This window comes from Molossus molossus, unplaced genomic scaffold (genome assembly GCF_014108415.1).
Source record: "Molossus molossus isolate mMolMol1 unplaced genomic scaffold, mMolMol1.p scaffold_m16_p_17, whole genome shotgun sequence".
In the NCBI taxonomy this organism is placed as follows: Eukaryota; Metazoa; Chordata; class Mammalia; order Chiroptera; family Molossidae; genus Molossus; species Molossus molossus.
This window is the reverse complement of record NW_023425352.1, coordinates 44,133,811-44,154,784: the sequence shown is the minus strand read 5'-3', so window position 1 is coordinate 44,154,784 and position 20,974 is coordinate 44,133,811. Positions and strand designations below refer to the sequence as shown.

Sequence of the window (20,974 nt, the reverse complement as noted above, 5' to 3'; positions counted from 1 at the left end):
AATCGATTCACATGTAGGACATATGTGCTTTGTGATCCAAGGTAATGCTATCGTGGTAACAGCTGTAAGAATTGCCTACCGTCAGTAATCATGCAGTGGCTAAAGAGACGAGAGGCGGAAAGCAAACAAACATTTTGGAGTTGCAATAAAAGGAGAAGGGCACTGAGCACCTCCAACTGGAAGTGGAACTGTTGAATCAAACCCCATTTTTGAAGCAATCTGAGGCACAGTCGATGTTGTACTCTTCAAGAGATATTTAATAGACCATCGTGGACCGATCAAGGTTGCTGCACACCGTAGACTTTCTCCTATCGCCAGATGCAAATGGAATCATTGCTCCAAGTTTGCCAGTCTATCTATGATACCAGAAATGGATAACCCTGTGAGAAGTCAAAGCCGCTTAAAAGACATTTCCCAGTAGACCCCAGGTATGACAGAAACTGAAGGTGAGCCCTGGCCGATTTGGCTCATCGGTTAGGGCATCGGCCCTCGGACCAGAGAGTCCCAGGTCTGGTTCCCACTAGGGTCATGTGCCTCAGTTGCAGTTTGTCCCTAGCCCCGGGTTGGTGACGTGTGGGTGGCAATCAGCTGATGTGTCTCTCTCACAAAATTGATATTTCCCCGCCCCCCTGCTCTGAGGATAAATGCAAAGGTGTTCTCAGGTGAGGATAAAAAAAAAAAGAAACTAAAGGTGATATACATAGCATAAGACTCAGACTACAGCTGGAATGTTTCCATTTTTGGTTATCTTCCTGTCACATGGTGATCACCACAGAGAGTTCATTGTGAAATTAACATTTCTCATTAATGAAGCTACAACAAAAGTGGCTTGGTTGACTTCTCCATCATGGTATTTTTATCACAGATATGGCCATACGATCAAGACAAAACACCAGAAAAACAACAACAAAAAAGTAAAAACAGCTGGGTTCTAGTAGGATGATAATAAATTAAACTAACACATATAATAATTTAGGGAAGACTTGCCGGTTTTTATCTTATTTGATCAGAGCAGCTTAAACATGCCAGATGCCAGGTTGGTATTCAGCTGTGGACCTTTATTGAAGCAAAACCCAATTTGGGCACGTTCTGCCCTAAATGCTACAGTGTACAACTACAGGCGTTACAGAGGTTCAACAGGCCCAGGACTGACATGGTGCCACAGTGGCTCCTGCCATATCAAGTTGACGATGATACTCAGTAGGTCACAGTTTACATTTAATATCACTGTTTATTAATTAATTAATTAATTAATTTATTTATTTACATTTTTTAATCCTCACCTGAGGATATTTTTCTATTTCTCTTCAGATAGAGTGGGAGAGAGAGGGAGAGAGAGAGAAACATCAGCATGAGAGGGACACATCGACTGGTTGCCTCCCACATGACCCCCACCAGGGCTGGGGACAAACTGCAACCGAGGTATATGGCCATGACCAAAATTGAACCCGAGACTCATTGGTCCACGAGCAGATGCTCTACCACTGAGCCAAACTGGCCAGAACTAATACCACTGTTTAAACAAACAAATAAACAAACACAAACAAACAAACAAACAGAAAACGAAACTTCAGGAGGTATAGTGGCTAAAAGACTTTTGCTTTGCGGAGTAGAAAAAGACCATACATCTCTGTGAAAGCGAGTCTCATAGTTTTGCCAGTGACATGTCCTACCTGGAGTCTGCCAAGCCTGATGGTTGGATGCACCATAGCCTCTGCACTGGAAGCCACTCCTAGCCCGGCTCTATGGCTCTAAAGCAAAGGCGAGCTTGTACAATGTAAATGGGTAAACTGGTGCAGAAGATCACCCAAAGTGTTTCCTGAGATGGATAACCAGGGTGGTGAGCGATTTTGAAACCACATCCTGGGGAAGAATTTAAAAACTGGGGTTGTTGAGCCAAACAATGAGAGAATCGAGTACTATTTCAACTTTATCAATGTCCAGCCTGACAATTCTATGAAGAGCACCAAAAAGCGTAAGTTTCTTACCTTTTCATACATTGCATTCAAGAAGTAAATACTGGTAACCTGAATAATCAAAATAGCATTGAAAATTCCAATTTTACTTTTTTCTTTTTTTTTTTTATCCTCACCCGAGGACATTTTTGCATTTTTTGTTCAGACAGAGCGGGAGGGAGAGAAAGGAAGAGAGAGAGAAACATCGACGTGAAGGGACACATCGAGTGGCCGCCACCCGCATGACCAACCAGGGCCGGGGACAAACTGCAACCGAGGTACGCGCCCTTAGCGGGAACCGAACCCGGGTCTCTCTGTACCGCAGGCCGACGCTCCAACCGCTGAGCCAAACCGGCCAGGGCCAATTTTACTTTTTTCCACTTCTGCCCTGACATCTCCAATTCTAAGAGTAAGAATAAATTCTTAAATTCCACAAACTTCCCTTCAGTTGCCTCTGCATCATCAAAAGAACACATATCGATCTAGTGCTCTAAAAACCACTCCTCACTCTAGAAAATACTAGAAGACCCAGAAGTCAACAGAAATTCCAAACGAAAGGTTCTCAACAGAGTGAGCCCTTCTTGAGTGGCAGTGGTATAAATATCTAGATAGCAATATTGATGACCAGCTGTTAAATGGCTCACACAATGTTCAGTTTTACAAAGACTTTCCTTCCAGCAGCGATAGCCAAGATGTCTGAGTGCACACAATGTACGTGGTTATTATTTTTTAAAAAACGTTTTTAACACAATCACTCTACCATTATTGCAGAACAATGTTCAACTATTTGATTAGATGGCTAAGCTGAATTTGCATGTTGAAATGAAATGGCAAAACCTCCCTTATGGATTCCAGGTTCTTAGAAAACAGCCTGTCACTAAGCTGTTCCAAGCTGTGAATGTCTTGGACGTAGGCTCCTGGAAGTGCAAACTGCTCCTGTCAGAGGTCCTTCAGGCCGTCACTTTACAACGCATGAAGCAACCACGTGAAGAAAGAGCCATGTTGGCACTTGGACATCATGCTTCTCCAGTGGTAATTGTGCTATGATTAGATTCTTCAAAGAATGCACGGTTCACACAATGATACTTGTCAGAGAACCTTGTGAGAAAATCCTTTGGAAAGTATCTTTACAAATTTCTGATAAGTCCCATATGTAACTGATTTCTATTTTGAACTGAAGGGTACTATAAAGGCCAAATCTGTTTCAGTGAAGAGGCCTTGCTGTAGGGGTTCCTCATAAGAGTCATGAATAGAATAACTCAACAATTTATCTTCGACAAAACTTCCCCAGTTTCCATCTTAAGGAAAAGAGTATAGCTAGCCCAGCAACTGAAGTTAAAATATAAGCAACAAATACCCTCCCAAGACTGTTTAATATACATACAAAATTTACATCCAGGAAGGAAGGAAGGAAAGAAGAAAAAGATTGTCCTAGTAAGAATCCTAACAAGTTATTAGCTGTGAAAAATCCTTATTATGACAAACCACCACTTCTTTTTTTTTTTAAATGTGTTTATTGATTTTAGAGAGAGAAGAAAGGAGAGGGAGAGAGCTGGAAACATTAATGAGAGAGAGAAACATCAATTGGCTGCTTCCCTCTTGCCCCCAATTGGGGATCGAGCCTGCAACCTGGGCACATGCCCTAACCGGGAATTGAATCAGCGATTTCTTACAAACCACCCAGTTCTTATTAGATAAATTTATACTGCTATCTTCAACACGAAGTGAGAATCTTTCCCATACTCACATCCCAAGAAGCAGTTAGACCTATCAAACTCAAAAGTGAGCTGAAATAACCATTTGAATACAATACCTTCAGAATTTCCTAGCAAACACTATAGTCAATTTCTGACTATGAGTACCTGAGCAATTACTTATACTACTGCTACTTATGGCCCAACTTATTTTGACAGAATTTTCAAGAGGAGAAAAGTTGCCTGGCCAGTGTGGCTCAGTGGTTGAGCACCGACCCATGACCAAAAGGTCACTGGTTTGATTCCTGGTCAGGGCACATGCCCAGGTTGTGGGTCCAATCCCCAGTAGGGGGCATGTAGGAGGCGGCTAATTGATGTTCTCTCTCATCGATGTTTCTGTCTGTCTCTCCCTCTCTCTTTTTCTCTCTCTAAAGTCAATTAAAAAAAATAAAATAAATTTTAAAAAAAGAGGAGAAAAATTATTTAATATAAGATATGTTTATTAAAATATGTTTTACATAGTTTGTATATATTTAATATTTAATATACATTACATATTATAAAAATCTATGTAAATAAAAGTAAGGATCTGAAGGATTTTAATAACAGTCTTCTATTAAAGCAGGTAGTAATGAGAGTAAATCATTACTCTGCCCTAAATCACTAGGGAAATTCAAAAGGGACAGATAAGCTAACACAGTACTATGTGATAATAATATGATGCTAATGCCATCTTAGGCTTCAGTATTAAATGCTCTCATATATAGTAATTTTTTTCTCATTTGATCTTCCCAGAAATGTAATAAGATAAAGCCCGGTATACACGATTCCCCATTTTACACACAAGGAACTTGAACGTGTAAACAGACAGTGACTTCCCCAGGGAGTGACACACAGATCTACAGGTCCAGCCAAGGTTCTCCTGACATCCCATCACCGCTCTTCCAGCATCACCAGGCCTTCCACTCCCCAAGGAACAGGAAGCCTCAGCAGCAGAAGGGACAGGGAAGCCACTCTTTCTCAGTTTGATGGGACTTGAGAAACAGAAATGGAATTGTGGGAACCCCCATCATTAAATCCAGCCATACCCACACCCACATCTTTTGGTCTCTTTTCTGGATTTCAGCTCAGACTCCTCTATCTTTTCTTTCTTTTTCTAAAGACACATTTGGAGATGAAGCCATTCATAACTGCCCGTCCACAGACAGTTTGTGGCAGCATAATTGACAATGAGTCTGCTGCAAAAAAATGAAAATGCTGTTTTAATAACCTTGGCCTGAAATACATTTTGTTGTATGCCTCAAAGGGTTTCAATAAAAAGTCAACCTGTAGAGACATATTTTCTTGGCTTAAACAACAATCCAAAGCATATAAATGTAGTCCAACTATAATGACATATTTATAGGCCAATAAAGCTTACACTGCAGCTTTCGTACTCCACTTAAAGGGGCTCTGTAAGAAGCAGTGTTAGGTAAAATAATTTGATTTTTTTTTTTTTTTTACAAACTATTGCCCAAGAAATAAAAAAAAATGCAAGTTTGCTACATTTAACTGATACTGTTTATATTCTTTAGATGCTAAAAATTTTATAAAATGAAATAATTCTTCATTTGGTTACTTCCAACTGCCATACCAAATATGGGTATCAAGTCCAGTTTATTACAAAAGCTAAGTACTGTAATTCTAAAGACAAAACTAAATAACGAGAGGCTTGTGTAGTGAATGATTTAATCAACCTGATTCTTCTGGAAAAACAAGTTCCTGTGTTCGTTATGCTTATGAATAATACATTCCTTAACCCTTCTATTTTAACATAGTTATTTCTTTTTCTATAAACTTTGGTATGAAACTACTGTCTGAAAGAAGGTAAAACATCTCACTGAATAAAGCCACAGTTTAAATTGGTTTCGTATTGAACTTTCTTTCTTAGAAAAGGACAAAGAGGAGGAAGGGGACGAAGGTATTCTAACACATCTCAGAAGTGTTGTTGAAGATTGTTAGCTTGCCCACTATCTAGATCTGTAGTTTTAGTCCCCAGTCGTTTAGAATTTTAAATGAAAACTCCAGAGAGTTTTAAAAATCAAATATGACATCTGTAAATATTGTCATTGAAGGGGAAAGGGATTAAAACAAAAAAAGGAAGAATTGTGATTTGAATCAGAGCAGTTATTGGAAGCTGCCATTTGGGGCAGAGTTTCTCTTTGTGGAGTATTAATTTGTTGGCAGACACACATTTATGAGAACATTCTTGTGTTGTTTTTTTTTTTACTATTCAGAGAGAGACAGGAAGTGACACAAACTGAGATTAAAGGGCATTTATTCAGACCTAAACATTGAGCAAGAAGAGCTTTTAATTAGCTTTTATATGGTAAAATCCCTTCTTTAAAAGTCAACCTAATTATTTTGTTTTTATTGATGTTTTAACATGATGAAATAACTCAATTGAAAAATAACATCATGCAGATTTACTTTATCCACAGAAAGGTGAGATCTTGCCATTCTTTGCTTACTTCCACCAGAAAAAAAAAAAAAGAGGGGGTCTTAAGTAATCTCCGAGTTCATCTTCTTTCTTTGTAGGAACAATGAGAAGTTGGAAGGGTTCTACAGAAGGAAAAACCTAATAAGTGTGTGAACTGCCATTAACAATGTGGTATTGGAAGTGGGTTTAGTGTGGCCAAGAGAAAGGGAGATAAGAAAACCACTGTGCAGAAAGAACAGTACAGACAACAAATATTTTGATGATGCAGACAGAGAAAGGAAGAGGTTGAAGAGAAAGTCGGTGGGACAGGAATGCGTACAGCAAATGACACCCCCTGTCTCCCCAAAATAAATCCTAACAATGTAGACTTGTAAACCTTAGATCAAGCAGATAATGGAAACTCATTACATTAAGGAAAGTTTTTGTTTCTCTTTCCACATTATTACAACACAGTGTGCATTCCAATTACAAAAGCTATTTGTCTCAAATTCCCCACAGTTCATACCAAATGAGTAGAATTTCAAGGCCCCAAATTCTATCCTTAAAGGGGTATTTTACATTAAAAAAAGAAAAAGTACATGGTGTTTCTTGCTCAGCAAAGAAGAGCCTCCAATCAAATCTCCTGTTGAGTATTTTCTCTTCCTCAACACTAACAGTGAATTTGTTTCCCAAAAAGACACCCCCCCCAGAAAAAAAATTACAATTACCTAAAACACATTTTATAAGCAAACATTCCATAGCCTTGCTTCAGTCCCACTGAAAGAAGAATCTGAGGAAGCAGACTCAGCAATCAGTGTTATTTTAAAAATTCTCCTAGTGTGTCTAATGAACAACTAGATTTAAAAACCAAGTACTTTGAATATTTACTATATACTCATTTCTTCTGAAATAAATTATTCAAAATGTAGATTATGGACTTCTTTTTTAGAATTCAAAAAGATCAAAACCTCTAAATCGTTTGATGGAATGAAAAGATTCAGTTTCTTTTCATGTTCATTAATAAACTATCAATGTTCAACACAAAATAGCCCTGCTATAAATACTCTTGTTTATATGAGTGACATCAAGCTTAACCATCTACACATCCTTTTGTCCCCCATGGGTTTCCTGTTTAGTTTTTTATTAGTAACAGTATATTCCATAACTAAAAAAAAAAAAAAATCAAACAAAAGAAAGATTTTAATGTTAAGGAAAACAAGACAATAGTGATACAACTTAGATCAAACATTAGGAAAGTAACAAAACAGATGTATTATTCAGCACTGTCACAGGTCAGAAGACTAGTCTGTTCACAGAATTGAGGGGTGTAACAGCATATATAGGAAGATTTGTTTTAAAAAAAAGTTATTTTGGCTTTAAAAGGAAAACCACTAGATTAATAATTTTCCCTATCTGTGCACGTGACAATCAGGCTGCCATGTCCAAAATATTATTGCCTGACATCTGAAGATGCCAGGAAACTCTTGATCATTAAACTCAAATTGCAAGAAAATATTAATGCTATTCCCAAAACAGAGTACAGCTCATCACAAACCAGAATCACATGAAAGACAGTCAGTAACTGGTTTCACTCAGCCTCTTCATGCCAATTAAGATAAATAATCTACATGTGTTGTAATAGTTAAATACTAGGTTAAAAAAACAGGAAGTTGTCACATTGAGGCATAAAATAGGGCTATGAAAATCAGCATGGTGTTAGAATGAAAGAAAAAGATGCCTTAATATGTTAAAAGTAAAGTTCCTCTTTGCTTAAAGAGGAAATAACTAGTCTAAATCAGAGGTCAGCTTTGGTCTTGAGCAATGCTAGTAAGTCAGTGAGATTCAAACAAAAGAAAAAAACAACAAGGAAAGCATATAAAATGTCACTAGAGAAGAAAACTGTTCAGAAAAAGCAACGGGATTAATTCTGAAGGCCCTCGTACACCAATCACTGTGCTCGACCCTTTGTTTCTCACATCTCACGGTGACTCTGTAAGAGTTCCGATATTTGTCAGATGGGAAACTGAGGCTTGGAGATGAAATTATTTGCCCAAGACCACACAGCTAAATGAGGAGCACAGTCAGGATTCAAACCCTAATTGGAAGAACTACTCCACATCCCAAGTTCTCCTTTAAATGTACAGAGGAACAGGGAAAGGAAGGAAAGAAAAAAGCATGTAGTGGACGGTGGTGACTAAATGCCGAAAAGCTCAGGAAAACCTATGCCGACCCCGGTTCCTGCTTTGACACTACTTTCCTGCTCCACGTTGAGTAACTCATCTCTCTGCCTCACTTTGCTTTCCATCCAACATAAAACACGGAATTCTAACGTGGTGCTCATAGCTGTCAGGCTGTCTACTTAGAACAAGTATTCAAACTCTTCTTTAATTCAATTTCAGGTGCTCTAAGTCAGTCGTACACATTGACACCAGCTGGAAGCTGCTTAGGGCCACCCAGGGGTTCCACACATAGAAGGTCCTGTGATCTAACAGGTAAAATGTTTCTGTCCATCTACCATCTATATTCCCAGGCCCCTTGGAAGTAAAGAAATGATGTGTATAATCAGGGTACACACACACGCACACACACATACATCAGTGTATGTATATATATATATAAATATATATATGTATATATACACACACACGCACACACACATACATCAGTGTATGTGTGTGTATATAAATATACACACACACACACACACACACACACACACACACATACTAGGGTTTCCAGAAAAATCTACAACCAAAAGAGTAGGTCACAGTATATGCCCACACATTCGATTTAGAAGTACAAATGATATTTACCAAGGTCAGCCTTTTCCTTGAGAACGTCTTTGAAGTTGAGTCCACTGTTTAGGGTCGACTGCCTGTACCTCAGCAGAGCCTCCTTCTGTCCATTCCTGCCCACGGCCTCTGTTCTCATGGCCCCGGCTCGAAGGCCGCATCTCCACTTGGAGAAATCAGAATGTACCCACTTGACCAGGTCTTCAAGCTTCACAATCACTTTTTCAGAAACAGCAATGACTTCATCCTACAATAGGTGGTTGGGGAAGAACAAAATACATCACTTGTGGTTCTGAGGTAAATGATAAATTTTCAACAAAGCCCATTTGAAATACTATCCGAGTGGTTTTAACCTTAGGCAAGCAGACAATGTGCTTTTTGGTGACAGAGAATCTTGAATAACTCACTTCGTTTCCAGGGTTTTTCACTGCTAGTTGTCTAGTTGAGGAGTAATTTATAAGATATATTTGTTATATGATTAGAAAGCCCAAAACTTGGGCAGTAACTCTAATAGCCATTTTTAATGCTAGTTGCCAAAGCACTCTGCCTATCTAACCACTCGGGCGAAAGCTAATTTTTAAGTGCAATTAATTGCAAAAGTAAAAAGTGAGAACTAGATGACTAATGGTTAGCCTGTCTCTATATAAATGGTCTAAGTAAATCTGGGATTCTTGGAACTCTGACTCACCCTAAAATTCCTATGTTTATGGTACATTTTCCCTTGGCTTATACACAAATATTGAATTTAACTTTTGTCCTAAAAATTAAATAAAACTGTGATGTAATCCCAAAAGAAATACTTCATAAATGTTATGTGCTTCCCACTGAAAGAAACTTACACATTCTCATGTTTCTTAAAAACTTTGTAAGTTGAGAAATGAGCTGATTTTTTCTTTTAATACATATGGGGTAAGAGGCGAGAGGGCGAGTGAGGAGAAAGCCTTTGAATCTAAGAAAAGTAGTTGAAACTTAAGTTTCTCCTATGGATCATAAATTTGAATTTTAAGCATCTCTAATTGCTTCCAGGAAACAACCAACTTTTCTGACTCAGAATTAATCCAGCAAGATATTTAATAGATGACCATACATGGAGCAAAGGAGGGCCTCTCTTACCCGAAGGTTCTTTGGGAAAGGCTTAAGATCATCTCACTGGTTTTTAGATTAAATTATTTGAAACATTTGACATTTCAACTTGAACTGACTTCTTTCTTTCTTTTACTTCACATTTCTGAAAAAAGCTTAGCTGTGAAAACCCCTAAGCTTACAAAATCTGAGAAATATTTTTGACAAACAACAACAGGAAGATGTCTCTAAGCTATTAAACAAAAGGAATTCACAAGTGATTTGGGCTAATTTTGCTGTTAAACATGACTCCTCCTTCTCCCCCACTTACACACACACACACACACACACACACACACCAGTACTGTACACACTATTCCAAAGCAAAACAAAAAAAGAGTTTATTAAGATAAGCTTCACACAATATAAAGCCCTGGGTTTAGTTTTTAAAAATGTTTTAAAGTAGGATCTAAAATTACACTTTTCCTCCTCCAATTTCAAGCTGCTTCTGAGAAGAAAGTTTGTTAGGCAGTGGCAAAATAACAAATACTCTATATCAAAAATGAAAAGTAAAACCTGCATAATGCAATCTTTTCTCTTATCACGGTTAAATTCGAACTTCCACTAAATGGGAGACAGAGTGGAAACTGTTTTTATCCTCTGCTCACGAAAAAAATATTTTAATACTTTATGTAAACAATGGAGCATATTACAAAGTACCATTTCAACGGATGATTTCATTCTGATTCACTACACTACCCTCTTGAAATAAAAGATCTGTAGTTGTCACGCATTTTATACCTATTACATGGTGATTATTAAATGTCAGAATAAAAATTCAGCCTGGGTTATTGTTTCAAAACATATGGGAACGGCTTCTGGACAGGGCATACCAGAAATCAAGCTCTGAATATACTGGAAAATAATTACCATGCTATATAAGTCTCAACATTAGCAAAGATGGAATTTGACAACAATTTTACCAAATATGGTCTCCTAGAAGAGACAAGTTTGGAAATGAGTGTTATTTTCAAATAGCTTTCACTCTGATCAAATGATTATCATTTCAATTACCAGTTGCTTCAGATCATTTCCAAGAAATGGCATGACTAGCTCTGGCTGGCTTCCAACACCCGCCAAACAAATAGTTTATTAACCAAGAGAAAATACAGTCCTAATGATGTCATTGATGAATAAACCCATCTTTTAAGATTCAAACTATAGATCTGTCCACCCCCCTTTTTTCTCTGAAACAGACCTTCTGAATATATACACACCACATAAAAACAAACGCAGGAATTCACATAAACCTGCAGAAGTCATAAACCCAAATTTGGACTAATTGTGAAACCACCAGTATGTTTTACTGTGGATTCGCAGAGAAACTGGCCCAGCAGCATTGTCAAATGCCAGGATTTAGAAGGAAATCTGATAAGCGGAGGAGGGGAAAACAACAAACCTACCCAAAAAACAAAACAGCCAATATATATATAGAAAACGTCTCAGGAAACATTACTTTGTCCACACAATGGCATAAATCACATGCTGGTATTTACTCTTCTGAACAAGTGGTGACTAAAATTCCTAATACTCACCATTCTTGGGCAAGTCTCTATGTCTAAGAAAAGAATTTCAGTAAGCTCATCTCATAATTACATTAGCTGTCTGCAAACGGAGAATTAGTGCTGGATAAATATTGCTGATTTATTCTACTACAACGCAAAAGGAACACAAAGAAATACTTTGTTATTCTATTAATGTACCTTGGCTTTTCAATTAACCTGGCTCCTGATCAATATTTATGTAGGCTGTGTTGAAACACTTTCTAAGTCCATACCCCCTTTCATTAATGGTTTAAACGGCCTATTTCTGTAATTTGGATTTTGCTTCTACCACTGTATAAAAACAGCTTATTCAATCATGGAATCCTTTAAGTCAGAAGAGATCATCTAGTCAAGAGGTCATAAATCAGCCAGCCCATGTGTATGGCTGGCCTCTCCTGTGTTCTAAACACTGATAAATGGTACACAAAGTATCCAGACTTCTAGCTTCTCTTAGAAAAGAAAAGTATATCTGTGAAAAACAATACAAAAACAAAACACCCACCACTACCAAGAAAAAAACAGTTGAAACTGAGCAGCAGTTGCCTTCATTAGACAAGAGGCAAGAGCCCCGGTTACCACTGTATCCCCACCACTCCTATTGCCTGACATTCAGTTCACATTTCCCTTCCGCGCCTGGTCTTTGGGTAGGCACACAGTGTCTGAACTTTTGTACCCTGCCTTAGTCTACTTCCCTCATTTTATTTTATTTTATTATTACTTTTTATCCTCACCCAAGGACATGTTTGCATTTATCTTCAGCTAGAGCAAGGGGGAGAGAGGGAGGAAGTGAGAGAGAGAAACATCGATGTGAGAGACACATCAAGTGGTTGCCACCCACACAACCCCAACAGGGGCCTGGGACAAACTGCAACCGAGGTATGTGCCCTTAGCAGGAACTGAACCCAGGACTGACGCTCTAACTGCTAGGCCAAACCGTCCAGGGCTGCCCTCATTTTATTAATGAGGACAATAAGGTTCAAGGACATGTCCTAGTGGCAACTTCTGGTAGAACTTGGACAAGAATCCAGGTTTCCTATCTGTCAACCCAGCACTCATCCTGGACTCAGACTTCCTGGGTTCTAATCCCAGCCCTGCAATTTACTCACTATGGAGCACTGGACACCTTCTTTAACCTGCCTGTGCTTCAATATGTATATATTCTTACAGATGTTTAGAAAAGGATAATAATACTGTCTGGCTCTCATGATCATGGTGAGGACTGAATGGATGAACATCAGGGAAGTGGTACACCAGTTGGCTATCCTTACTGTCCCCATTGTGCTTTTCCATGGCATGCCATGCCATGCAGAGACGACTTTGGATGGTTCATGGGTGAATTAAAAAAAATATATGTTATTCATTGCTTATTTATTTTTGTGGCTACTTTTCATTTATAGAAAAATGGAACTGGTTTTTCATTTACAGGAGATAGAGAACGTTTCCTCTTTAAATAAATGTTTTAAAAAATTGACCAATTTGAACAAAACCATTAAGTAGATATGGCCAAAAAAAAAAAAAAAAAAAAAGAGCCAACATGCTATGAAAATGACTGAAATTTGGGTGAGTGGTTCTCATAGTGTGGTCCAGGAACCCCAGGGAATCCCTGAGACTATTGTAGTCCAGAACAAAGGTGGTCCGTGGAGTGAAAACAATGATCATAATAATAGTAAGACATTATTTGCTTTTTTCACTCTTAGTCTCTTTCAAGCTGGGGTTTTCCAGAGACTGCATGACATTTGGTAAGGCAACACAGAGAAGCAGATATGACAATCCAGCTGTCTCTATTAAGCTAGACAGTAAAGAGATTTACAAAAATGTGAAACAATGCCACTGTTTTACTAATTTTTTGTTCTTGAAAATGTTACATTTACATAATGGGTTTATATTGTCATTTTAGTTTTATTTTTTAAATTAACTTATAGTAAAAAATCCCTTAAAAAATTTTTTTTTTCTTTATTGAGAGAGGAAGTAAGAGAGAGAGAGATAGAAACATTGATGAGAGAGAACATCAACTGGCCGCCTCCTGCATGGCTCCCACTGGGTATCGGGCCCACAGCCTGGACATGTGCCCTGATTGGGAATTGAACCGGCGGCCTCTTGGGGCATGGGTCAACTCAACCACTGAGGCACACCAGCTGGGCTAACATATCCCTTTTTTTTTTTTTTTTTATCCTCACCCGAGGACATTTTTTTTTGTTCAGGTAGAGTGGGAGGGAGAGAGAGGAAGAGAGAGAGAGAGAGAAACATCGATGTGAAAGGGACACATCGAGTGGCTGCCACCCGCACAACCGACCAGGGCCGGGGACAAACTGCAACCAAGGTACATGCCCTTAGCGGGAACCGAACCCGGGTCTCTCAGGACCGCAGGCTGATGCTCTAACCGCTGAGCCAAACCGGCCAGGGCTAACATATCCCTTTTTAAAAAAAAAAATTACTGTTGACAGTATTATAGATTTCCCCCACTCTCCGCCCTCCATGTTGTCCCCATCCACCCAGGCCCTGCTCCACCCCAGGACTTCCCCATACTATTATCTGTGTCCATGGGTTATATACATATGCATATATGTTCTTTGGTTGAATATCCCTTTCTTTTGGTGTATAGTTCTATGCGCTTTAACACATGGCAAGCATGGATCTGTCCTTGCTATAGTTTTCTCTTTTCCAAAATGTCATATAAATTGAATCCTACAGTACAAAATCTTTTGAAACTGCTTCTTTCACGCAGCAGACCATTTTTCAGATCAGTCCATGTTGCTCCATGTATCATATAGATGGTTCCTCCTTACTGCTGAGTAGTAGACCATAATATGAATGTGTCACAAAGTCTGTTTATCCATTCGTCCATTGAGGGACACTGAATTGTTTCCAGTTTTGGTGATTACAGATAGAGTTGCTATGAACATTCACATACAGGTTTCTGTGTGACACACAATTTCAATTCTCCATAGTAAATATCTAGGAGAGGGATTGCTGAGTCATATGGTAAGTGTATATATAATTGTGAAATCTGTCCAACTGTTTTCCAGAATGGCTATACCATTTTGCATTCCCACCAGCAATTTATGAGCATCCCAGTTGTTTTCCATCCTCACTAACACTTGGTACATCACTGTTAATGAATTTATCATTACCATTCCAATATGCATTTAGTGGTTTCTCAGTATGTTGCATATTTTCATTTCCCTAATGCCTAATGATGTTGAACATCTTTTCAGGTGCTAATTGACCATCCGTATATCCTTTTTGGTTAAGTGTGTGTTTAAGTTTTACCCCGTTTTTAAAATTAGATTTTTTTTTTTTGCCATTGAGTTTTGAAAGTACTTGTACTTTCTGGAGACTTTCATCATATATGTGGTTTGAAAATATCTTCTTTCTTTCTGTAGCTTGTCTTTTCATTCTTTTTATAATGTCTTTCACAAAGAAAACATTTTAAATTTTGATCAGGTCCATTGGTCAGTTTTTTCTTTTATGGATTGTGGGTTTGCTGTTGTATCTATGAACTCTTTGCCTAATCCCAGATCATGAAGAATTTCTCCTATGTTTTCTTCCAAAAGTTTCATAGTTCCACATTTAAAGTATAATCCATTTTGACTTAATTTTTTATAAGATGTGAGGGTTAGCTTGACATTCTTTTTTTGCATATGGATGCTATATTGTTTTTATTTTTAAATGAATTAAGTATTTTAATTTATTTCTCAGTTTTAATTCCTAACATGTTAAATATCAATAGAGATAACCCACATAAACACAAGCTCTTTGGGATCCTCAATAATTTGAGGGTGAAGGGTCTTGAGTCCAAAAACTTTGAGAACCACTGTACTGTATCATTAAACCAAGGCTTTTCTTATTCTTCATTTCCCTTGAACTCTTAGTAGCATTTGGTAATGAACAGCCCTATATTTAAATTTAAACTCTCCTTATTAACAACTGTAAAGAGTCAGATTTTACTCTACTTTCAAACTTACAAGTTGACCTGCCACAGTTTAATGGATGCTGGCAAAGGACACAAGAGTCTTGGGCACAGACAAAGGATGGTTTCCAGCAATAGCTGTAGTCAAAGTATCAGCCTTTGTGTTGGTTCTTTAATTTACACTTCCCAAAAGGAGATGGAAAGAGGGCTAAATGATACCTGCACACACAGTAGGGTGCATTATAGGAGAAGGACCCTGAATGAAGAGAATCCAAATCCTTAATACTCATCAGTAAGCATGCCTGCCCTTTGTTCTGGAGGAAGACACTAGTCCTGTCTTCCAAGGCTGTTTGTTCACTATATAAATAAACATCCTTTAGAAACAGTCCAGAACAAAGGCAGCCAGTGGCTCTGCTCACATGTGCAGATACTCAAGAGACCCTTGGAGAACACCTACCCAACACCTATCACCATTGTGTTTTTGTGTTTCTTTGTTTTGTTCAAGTTCTCTTCTTCTTTATTCCATCTCCCTACTAGAAAAATATAGCAAACATATATTTAGATGCATTCTGGGTCCAGGTCTTCTTTCTCTGCAAAACATTCCTTGAAGAAATCATTCTCTCTGGTAATTCTAACGTTCACCTGTTGGCCCATGACTACTTTCTACAGTTTGGTTCCCCAAATTCCTCTAGATTTCAGTCTCCTGTTGCCAATTTAGATGTCTCAGAGTCAGCTCAAGCTCATTGGAATTGCACAGCCCACTTGGCTTTTGGGTAAAAAATCACCTATTTAACATAGGGGAATTTCACACTCCTCAACTGTGGCTAACGTTCCCCTAATACCTATTTCTCCTTTCTTCTTTATAATCAACTGAATAAAGGCACCAGTTTCTTGCTTTCCTTATAGCCAGATGCAGCCACGTGACCAAGTTCAAACCAATGGGATGTATGAGCGATGTGTGCAGCTTCCGGGCCATGCCCTCAGAGGGGATGGGTGTGTCTTTTAAGGGCAGGTCTCCCAGGAGAAAAAGAGGAGTCGCCTGATCCCTACACAGCCTCCTGGAGCACAGCCACCACACGAGCTCTGAAACACTGAGCTCTAGGCCATGGCATGAGAGCTTTTGAACTCCTCACTTACTTAAGTAACTCTAATTCTGGGTCTCTGTTACACACGGTTGAACTTACATCCTTATTAATACAGTAAGTCCTCATGTAATGTCACCAATATCCTTAGAACTGTGATAAAATGGTATACAGTACAATAAAACCAATTTTACCATAGGCTAATTGATATAAACAAGAATTAAGTTCCTACGGCATGTCATCAACTTAATAATGAAATGATGCTGAACAAAACAATATTACTCAAGGACCCACCGTGCATCATTCCTCAGGAGAGAGAAATGAATGGAACCTTCCCTGTAACACCGCGTGGTTCCCAATAACAGATCACTGCTGAGGACAGTGGTATTCAGCGATGTTAATGAGTCCAAAGGACAATAAACACATAAATCTAATGTGAGAGGGATTAACAGGGAGAGGATGGAATGAAAACAGGAAAACACAGCATTTTATTTTTCCCTGAACAGCCTAGATTTTTAGAAATGTTCTTTGTAAAAGTTGAAACATGATAAATGTTGGGAACACAAAACACATCAACAGGTGACGTTAGCTACATAAACTGTAAAACCAAAATAACAGTCCAGTTGGTTCCCCAAGAGTCGGAAATTTTCATCCAGATAGAGACTATAGATAAAAACAGAAGAACTGTTAAGTGTCAACTTTTAGAAAGACCAGTGGCCACCACATCAGCTAGTGCCCTAGCCATTCTGGCCAGGCATTGTGTGCCTGCGGTGTGCACCCAAGGACTCAAGCAAGGGGAAGAAAGTGCCACCATTAGACCTGGCTGCTTGGCCACCCCCTTGCTTTCAAGCCTCCCTCAAATACCTGTTACTCAAGGCACCTACTCGTACGCTCAGTCACTGTTCCTGTTTCACAGCACTGTGTTCTGCTAGTAGGATAGATACCAAGTGAGTAAAAGGTCTCACTCTACAGGCACATAGTTGCCTATCAGAGGTCCAAGAAAGTCAGGCAAAACGGATGAAGCTTTACCTGGTCAGTGGTGAAGTGAGAGAAAAGAAGACAGTGCAGCGAACATCTCATGAAGCTAAGTTTGCTAGACTTCAAGGACTACCCTTGTATCAGTCAGCATCCCAATAGGAAATAAATGGAAGACTTGAATAATGATCATCCAGGAGGGTTTCCAAAGAGACTGATGAGACAGGTGCGGGTGGGGTGTGCCAATCCGTAAGAGAGAGAGTACAGGAACCTGAGCTAACAGCGGTTCAGCTACCACCGCTCCTAGGAAAGGGTCAAAGGGAGAGGGGGTGGCTACCAGGGTCAGAGCAGATCCTTCTACCAGGGTCAGTGACGTCCTTACTAGAGGAACACGATCAGCCTGGGGGAACTCACAGGAAAGAACAAGGAATAAATACCTGCCTTCATTCCCTTCCCCCCGCCCCAGCGCCTCTATGGCTGAATTTCACTGGAGGCTACAGGGCCAAGGAGTTCTTCTGTTAATGGAGCCCACAGAGGTCAGCCTTCCAGGGCAGAGCAGGGAGAAGGGAGCCGTGTTGATCTGGACCTCTGCACCCTCTCTTCGTTTAGGACTTTATTACCCTCCTTTTGTCTGGTGTTATCTTTTTTCCCTTTGAAATGAGGATGGCAAAAGATGTCAGTAGTTTCTGTTTTTCAATATCCTTACTAGGCAAAATAAAATAGCAACACGAAGTTGGTCCCCGACCTGGGAATTACTATTCTTATTGCCAGTGACATAATGTTAAATCTTTGTTAGGCATCAGTGTTTGATGCTGAATTGCGTAATTCTCCTACAGCAAACACCTGAATTGCAGAGCCTTTTTAAAGGCAAGTACCTTTGTTTAACTTCTACTTCTGTTGTACTTCCCAAAGAGGCGCGAACCATGCAGGGCCTGGAGCATGCAACAAATACTTATTCTAATTGTGCACTATCTCTGGGTGTTTCACGCTGGGAGAAAATAAGGGATACCGAGAAAGCTTAGGCTTCTGAGTCTGATGGACCCAGGCTCAAAGGCAGCTCTCCCGTGTGGAATGCCCATGTTTTCCTGGGATGTGACAACATCTTGCCAAAGTCTCATCTTTAAAACAAGGGGATATAGTCTAAAAGAACCCATCTTACAGGGTAGTTCAGATGTTGAAGTTGTTATAGTACACTGGTCAACACAGAGGAAGCATCCAAGGAATGATGGCTATTACTATTATTGTATAGTATCACCTGTATATATTATATAATATCACCTTGTATAATAAAGGTATAAGGGTGAGTGGCATTCAGATGTCACCTGTGAATAACTGAGTGTGTTCCGATGTTTTCTTAATTTTCTGTCTGGGAACAATAACATCCCTGCTAGAAAGCAATTGAGAATGCCCGGCCTTCTAAGTAATTCTCCGCTCTCAAGGATACAGCAGCGAAAAATCAGACACATTAGTTCACCCAGACACTAATCTATGAATTTAACAGCCATTGTTTTACCTAATCCCGACGAGGACTCCCTGAGGGTTCTTAGGCCCATTTCAGAGAGGAGAAAACTGAAGTGAAACCAGAAACCAGCTGTGGTTGCACCATCGTCTTCCTGGGAATTTGGTCTCTTAAGCCTTTCAGTAGTGATACTCGACCCCAATGCCACTCAGGGACACAGAACATTTCCCTAATTCCCTCCAATTTCCTGGGGGGCATGGGATTTAAAGTCCTTTTGCAACAAAAAGGGTTTCCATTGTTAGCTTGTATTGTGTTTTTGTCCCTAAAGTAAGTCTACAAAAATCAGCATTCATGAGCCAGTCAGAAAAGAGACTTCTCTGTTGTCTGAGTGATGAAGACATCCTCCCAAGTATGCACCGGTGCCTAATTTCCCTCACTCAGCACGACCAAATGGATTTGCCATGGAGGCTCATTAGTGTACTGGGTTCCAATTTCCCAGGCCAGCCCCTGGTCTTCCAACCTTCTCCCCCCCCACCAGCCATGTGGGTGAAGCGTGTGACGTGGTGATCTGGAACTCCATCCTGGCACGAGCAGAGGGAGTCAGCAAACGGACGTCTGCTCTGAGCAGGATGTGTCCAATGTAATGCGACCATCCTTCCCCGTATTGCCAAAGGCATTTGCGTATCAAACAAGTAATTCAAAAATCCTAAATATTTTATGTTCGTTAATACATTTTTAATACACGCTAATCTAAAACCTGTTAGGCTGCAGCCTGTTCCCCTGACCAGAGGGCCAACTCTAAAGAAAGCATCAGAAACAGCCTCTCATGAATTCCCAGTTCCATTTCTTTCCTTGTGGGATTACCATGCGAGGACCTTTTCTCCTCCCTAAAATTAAAAACAGTTTACACAGAGAGCAAGAAAATACATCTCAGAATGCTAGATATTTCCTCTCCAAACAGACAAGCACTTGATATGTGTCGAGATGCCTTAAGTCAATGGCTGAGCCTGCCCGCCCATCCTGTGACCAAATCAATAGGATGTTAACTACACAGTCTATTTTTTAACTACTTTCAGGTTGCCATCATAAAAACCCATATACTTAGCTCTGGCTATTGAAACATAAGCAACACAAAGATTAATGAGATCAATTCTAGTGTTCAAGCTCAGGTGAGTTATCTATAAGAATATTCTCTGAAAGCAAAAACAGTAACACTAATACCCAAACTCAACCACCACCCAACCCAGACATTCTAATATGTGACTGACTCCCAATCGTTACTTTTACATCTCCTGATCTTTTTTATTTTTACCTAGTTTTGCAGGCTTATGACACTCTGCCCAGTTCAGCAGGGCCCACATTCCACAAAGACCCGAAAGAAAGAAGAAAACCTTTTCCCTGTTGGTATAGGAAAGTCACGGTGGAAGCCATCTGAAACCTTCAAGGTTACCGGTGCTCTGGCACCGGGGTTCTTGATCCACTGCTGCCATTAACGAGAAGAACAGTCTTCACAGAGAATCACCGAAAGCCTCATGCCTATTTAGAATGCTTTAAAGTAGAAACCAAGTAAATCTTCCCGTTTTATGTAGCCTCTATTTAAACATAAACATATGATTTAGACATGCTCCCTCTTGTTAAAATTTTTTTTTTTTTGCTCCGTTTGCTTAGCACAGTTCACATTATTATCCTCACATGTACAATGGCAGAGGAATAATTTGAGACACAGCTTTATTTAATAATGTAATTATCCTATATTGGATTACTTAAAGGGGCTTTGTATTTTTAAGTTCTAGTTTTCCTACACTGGTGATACGCTCTGTCGTGGTAAATGATTCAGGCTTCAATCAAAGGCCCTAAACTCAATTTAGAAAAATATTGAGTATTTATGAATAAGCCAGGATTAATGCAAGAGCCAATTTGCAACCACAGTTGGTGACCTTTCTATTTCTATTCAAAAACTGTGGTGTGAAGGCCAACACAGAG

The 20,974-nt window shown here is 39.3% G+C and overlaps 1 protein-coding gene across 2 annotated transcripts in view; it reads right to left on the bottom strand.

Annotated features, from left to right (window-relative positions):
* Nucleotides 1-20,974, bottom strand: part of ARID5B (AT-rich interaction domain 5B) — a 175,825-nt gene that overhangs the window by 135,538 nt on the left and 19,313 nt on the right. For both annotated transcript variants that reach the window (XM_036264631.1, XM_036264632.1), the window contains one exon: nucleotides 8,921-9,146. In XM_036264631.1, coding sequence (XP_036120524.1) covers nucleotides 8,921-9,146 — 226 coding nt within the window. The remainder of the gene's footprint in view (nucleotides 1-8,920; nucleotides 9,147-20,974) is intronic.